General features: G+C 41.0%; 1 protein-coding gene across 2 annotated transcripts in view; it reads right to left on the bottom strand.

Moving 5' to 3' along the window:
• Positions 1-5747: 5747 nt before the first annotated feature.
• Positions 5748-6032, bottom strand: part of MIPEP (mitochondrial intermediate peptidase) — a 66945-nt gene continuing 66660 nt past the window's right edge. For both annotated transcript variants that reach the window (XM_015622252.3, XM_015622263.1), the window contains exon 19: positions 5748-5989. In XM_015622252.3, coding sequence (XP_015477738.1) covers positions 5895-5989 — 95 coding nt within the window. In that variant the 3' untranslated portion in view covers positions 5748-5894. The remainder of the gene's footprint in view (positions 5990-6032) is intronic.

Genomic DNA, 6032 nt, shown 5'->3' with positions numbered 1-6032 from the left:
AGCCGCCTCCACACAGCCCCTGGCTGTCCACAGCAGATGCTGCAGCTCAGCAACCCACGAGCTGGGATGCTGTCAAAAGACCTTGGGGAAAAACCCTCAACAGGTATAAATAATACAAGTCTTTAATAACTTCATTTGAGCTACAGAAAGGTATGTTGGATGAGGATTTGTGTCTGTGCAGGGAGTTGCAAAGTGAGTTAACTGGATTCCATTTTTGTGAGGAAGAAAAGTGGGGCTGGTAGGAGAGTGCACTAAGTGAAATCAGCAAGCCCTTCTGATCTTATACACATTTTTCTATTTCATACATATTTTAAATACTTAAAGTAGGTTATGACTGAGCCTTGGGGCTACTTCTGAAGAGTTCCATTAATAAATAGAGTATTTTTAACAATTGCCCTGCTAATCTGCTGTATGTCAGAAGAGCTTGATGAAGTTAAGGGCTGCTGCAAACATCAGCCAAACACTGGCTTCTGACCATTTTCAAGGGACAAGTGCCTTCAAACAGCTACCTGATATATTATTCATGAAGAGCTGCTGCCTACAGAGTATTGAGTATTGTCCTGTGGCCTGCGGGGGGCTCATCCATCCCAACTTGGCCCAGTTTGGCAACGCTTCACTTTCTTAGTGGATCACATTCAGGGCATTTCCCCAAAGCTTTCCCTCAGCACAGGGAAGGTGGATGAGAAACGCTGTTTGAGCATGATACAAACTCCAGGCTGAATGGGTACCAGCAGCTGTGGACAGGGTGGGAAGAACCTGCCATGCTGCCATTTTGCTTTTTCCTCTGACACAACCTCTGGGTCTATCACAACCCAAAGCATCCCTCACCTCCTCTTTTCCCCCTAGGTCATGTCCCATTGCAGCTGTAAGTGGAGATGGGGGCATTCAGAGATGTCTAAGGAGTGAAGTGAAAGTGCCTTAAGGAGTCAGAGGGACAAGGGCCAAAAGGCACTTAATAGAACCTAAGATGTCCTAAAGATTAACTGAGAGCATCTTCTGTGGCAATTTTAATGTTGTACCACGATACTGTCAATGATGCCTGAACTCAGTCATGTATGACAACTGAAAAATTGTAGCATTGAAAAAAAAATAAATAAAAAAATAGTCAGTGCTTTGAGGTGCTCTGAAAAGAAACCAGGGTTCCTGACACTTCTATTCCAGCCATCTGTGCTCTATCTCTAGTTACTGGAGCAACAAAAGGCACATAAAAGAGCTGGTTCCTTCCCATCCTTAGACCGGTAGGATATATTCCATTTTGAAGACGTCTGCTTCTTCTCATCAAGAGTGAAGGTGGCCAGAATGGCAAGTTTTAGACACTCACAAGCTGCCTTAGAAGCTACTGGCTCTTTGGCAGCTGCTGGCAAGAGGTTTCCCACTCCCTTCCCCTCTGTGCTTTCAAATCGGCACAGCAGCAGAGCACCCACCAGTCATCCTGTCAGATATGTATCGCCACTTTGCTTCTGGTTTAAGTAGTTTGTCTCCAAAGATTTTTTGGATACTTCCTCCAGACAAGAAGTCCTAATGATTTCCTACACCCGTGCAGCTCCGTGTGCCAGCTTGTTGAGGAGCAGGCGCAGCGGACTTGAAAGTAAACAAATCTCAGCCCGGGGAAGATCAGAAGGGCCGACAGACAGCCCTGATGGTGCTGATTTATACTTCCTTATCTTTTATCTCCCTCCCTCTCCTCCTGGAGCACACTAGCTGTTCTCCCACGGTCCTTCTCCCAGGGAAATCTGTGTGCTTGCCTTTTGCTATTGTGCATCTTCAATTCTCAAGTTCTTTAACTTTTGAATTCTTTCTGATTTCAATGCAATACTCCCCTTTCACTACACTGCAAACCTGCTGGGGTAAAGCACCGATTTGAACTTGTTCCCAACAGCACACAAGTAAATCCCTGGCTCTGGGTACATAAAATCTCCAATACTTTGCCCAGAAGCAATCTGAAATAGCAGACACACAGTGCCTCCCACTTCACAGCAAGCAGAGGAGGTGCTTTGGCTGACACTGCTTTTCCAGCTCTCCACGGAAGACAAGGGGAAGCCGCCAGCAGGACAGTTATCCAGCAAGCACAGACTTGCTACCCTTGTGGAAAAACCTCCTTCCAAAGACACTCTCCTCACTCACAGCTTGTTGGATCACAAAAGGTGGCTTTGCCCTGGTGCAACTGAGGCTACAGGGCTTCTCTGAATAAATCTGAATTAGGGCAGGTTTTTCAGAAAACAGTCCAGTTCTGATGTACGTTTCTGCTGCTGATCAGTCAACCCCAGCTCTTCTCATATGTTGTCCCTGCTGTCAACATATAAACCAGAAATCAGGTGCACCTTTATCTAATTTCAGCCACCAGCTCTTGTTAAACACTTGTTCTCGGATCAGTGTTCAATCTTTCAAATTTGTGCTTCTGTATCATCATTAGGTTAATCTTAGGACAGACTAAGATGCATGTTTTCTGAGCCATCAACACTGCTGTTACGATCATCTCTCCATTTCCATCTTAAGTGTCATCTATAATACTAAGCTCTCTTACTTTGACATAAATTCATTTCTCATTTTTGCACACTGATTTAGATTCTGACTTGCTGTACAAGCAGCTATTTAACATCTGTAGAAAAGCTTTTATCAGCATATGATATGAATTCTTCCATCTGGCATTCCACTGAACACAAAGCAGAAACATTTTTGAACACCTCTGCCTTTTCTGTTACTGGCAGTGCTGTAATTTCCATTTTAGACTTACTGCTGTGGAAAGAAAGCCCTCTTACTCTGCCCAAGTCTTTAACTCTGAGGTTTTTTTTGCTTCTGTATCAACCCATTACCATGCCTCATTTCTAATCTACAGTCAATTCTTCCCTGCCTGATTTCCCTTCTCTTCCCTGCCTTCTTAACTACTGCCTTTTCCTCCTGTTATCTTCTTTGGTGTTTAGGGAACTTCATCCAACACCAGCTGTATTTATGTCACCTGAAAGCAATTATTACACAATATTTCAGTCTATCTTATGTGAATCAGGAAAATAATCACATCAAACACTAAATGAAAAAAAAAAACAAACCAGCAAAGTTCACACCTCAAACTTCCAAACGTAATCCACCTGTGCTTTCTGATGTGTTGTAATTATGTGTTATTATTTCAGGATTGCATAAGGGTATAATTTCTTCTGAAGATGTTCACTACTTATTTTCCATAGCAGCTAAAATCCAAAACATTGTAAAATTTCGGATTAAAAGCATGATGCTGAGTTACAGTATTATAAACCAAACTTTTGGATAGCTGGTTCAGCAGTCCCAGTGGGAAAGCATGGAATGCTGGAAAAGGATTACAGTGGCTTTTACATTTATGAAGAGTTAGACTGCTGGTCACAAGAGAGGTCTCATGTTACTGAGAATACACATTATTTGCAGGAAAATAAAAGTGTCTTGAAAAGGAAAAAAAAAAAAAGGAAAGAACATCAGACATTTGAACAGCTGGAAGCATTTTTAGAAACTATCAAAAAAAGAAAAAAAATTTAGAATAATATTTCCCCTTCTCTAGTAAGCCTCATGGTGGTGGTATAATATGTTCCCTAGAGGCTTAATCACGTCTACTGTTCAATCCTCAAAGGTTATTTCATTAAAAAAAAATTTAAAAAAATCAGTGGAGTCAACAGAGTTTCCTCATGAAAGATTCTGAAGCCATCATTCTGAGATGTATTTATTTTTCTACCAGTTCCCATCTTTGTCAGACATCCCACAAGTTATAAATCTGAGCAATAAGCTGCAATCCACTATCCTTTGGCAAAAAGGCAAGATTTTCTTCCTTTCTTTAATGGTATCTGATTTCATATTAGGAAGATACTGTTTGATGCCACTCTGATAAAACCTTGAAAAGACTGTTGTTTGCAGAAGGATCAAATGAGGTCGTGAATTAACGAACAGCAGCCAGGACCATAAAGCAATGTGACTACCACATATAGTTTGAAGAGGTATCTGTACACCAAATCCAATACCACTTGAATTTCTTTCCAATTAAAATGCAGGGGCAATCTCTTAATTGTAAATGCTCTGCTTATTCCGCCAATTATGATGCTTTATTTTCTTTACCGCAGTGCTTCCAGAGCCGTGTCAGCACGAGGATTTCCGTTTGCTAAGTTCTTTTTGTCACAATGAATCTTTCAACGTGTGCCAGCTCCAGATAAACATAATCGTTAGTTTGTTCCAGTACAAAACCCAGGCAACAAACAATTTGAGGCTCCCTTAGCAACACCCTTGAATTCCCTTTGAAATACACTTCCATTAAATACCCCACTATGGGTTGTTAAATTTACATTCATCAGCTATTGTATACTTTACAGGCCTTCCCATCTTCACAATGTGGTTTTACTCACACCTACAATGACACTTTGTGGGTTTTTTAATGACTTTACTTACAGCAAAATGCCCACCTAGTTTGTTAAGCAAAACCATTCACTCTTCCCTCTCAGGGAACAACTGCAGACACACAATGCAGCCAGTCAGCAGTACAGGCCAGAAGCCTGGTTGTGGTACATGTCTGAAAAGGCACCCACTATGGTTTAATCAAAGCATCTAAAAATGTCTAAACCCACCTCTACCAGAATGACAGCACTACTCACACAAAGCAACCTCCACCTTGCAAAAACAGGTAGTGAAAAAAACAGGGTAAAAATATCAAACAATATCCTTTTGCACAGATTCTGCTAAAAAGAGGGCAAATCATCCAATCAGCTCTCACTCTTGTTTATCCCTTCCCAAGCATCCACTTTTTCTGACTGGGTTCTTTTACCTTTACTTGCTTCTCTCTCAGTTATTTGCCCTCATCTCTCAGCTTTCGTTCTCTTCTTCTCTTGCTTCTTTCACTGCATTTCTGCTGAGCAGAACAATTACAATACCTAACAACCTACAGAAGACCCCTAAACAAGGCCATTCCGACAGAAAAAAATCACCAGTTTTCTTTTTTTTTCCCCCAAAACACCCTCAAATACTATTTCCTAATTTACTTAGAGAGAAAAAGAAAAACCTACTGATACCATTCCCTTTGTTCATCATCCACTATATAATGCACAACCTTACCAAACTGTTCCAGTCTACCCTGGAAAAACGTATTTATTTTGAATTCTTTTCTTTCCCCTCCAAAACCCGCCCTCTTGTACTTTATAAACAGTTCCCCAAACTCATCCACTCATCATTAAAAGGAAACTCCGTGTGAACAAACTTGCAGTGACCAAATCATCTGTAGGGTACCCATTTTACTCCTTTGTCTCTCTTATGTGTTGCAACATATCTCTTTCCTCCTCACCCAAAATTCTCCATTACAGACCAGCAGGACTACAGGTTTACTTCTCCCATCTTTCTCTTCCCTATCTCAAAGCTCAACAGCTCCTAGTTTTTTACTTCTTTCTTCCCTTCCAATTTTCCCTTTGTTTCAAACACCATTTGCTCTTCTCCAGTACAGGACTCCTACAAGAAACATGGTTAAACAAAGTTAAAGAAAATCCATGAGCACCTGAGAAAGACCTGTGTGAACGGTTCTGGGCCTTAACATCACAAGGTAAATCCTAATAGTGAATCAGTGCATGTACCAAAAGACCTTTCATACCCTTCCAGTCACCCTGAAGATGAGTTCAATTTCCATTTGCTCTCTTCCAACAAGATCAAATTTTCTAACAGCACACGCTAGAGGATTTGTTCTCTCAAATTCCATGTTTAAGCTTGCATGCAATGGAAAACAGTCATCTTCATAAATGCAAACCAGGTGATCCAATTAAAGAATTTATTACCGTTCCACCAACATGAACAGTCCAACTCTAAAAGCGTTCACCAAAAAGCGAAACCAGTCACAACAATATTTTATCCACAATTAGGAAAACATACGCAATCTTGCATAAAATAATTCAGTCCTGTTGTTACGAGTCCATGATAAATGTTTCAAAGTCATGGTCTAAGTCTGAAACAAGGGCGTCCACAAAATCTTCAACTGAAGGGGATTTCTGAAGCATACCTACAAAAAAGCAAGACAAGAGAATCTTCATCAGGATGCTGTG

The sequence above is a fragment of the Parus major genome, chromosome 1 (genome assembly GCF_001522545.3).
Source record: "Parus major isolate Abel chromosome 1, Parus_major1.1, whole genome shotgun sequence".
Classification (NCBI taxonomy): Eukaryota; Metazoa; Chordata; class Aves; order Passeriformes; family Paridae; genus Parus; species Parus major.
This window is presented reverse-complemented; position numbering and strand designations above follow the sequence as displayed.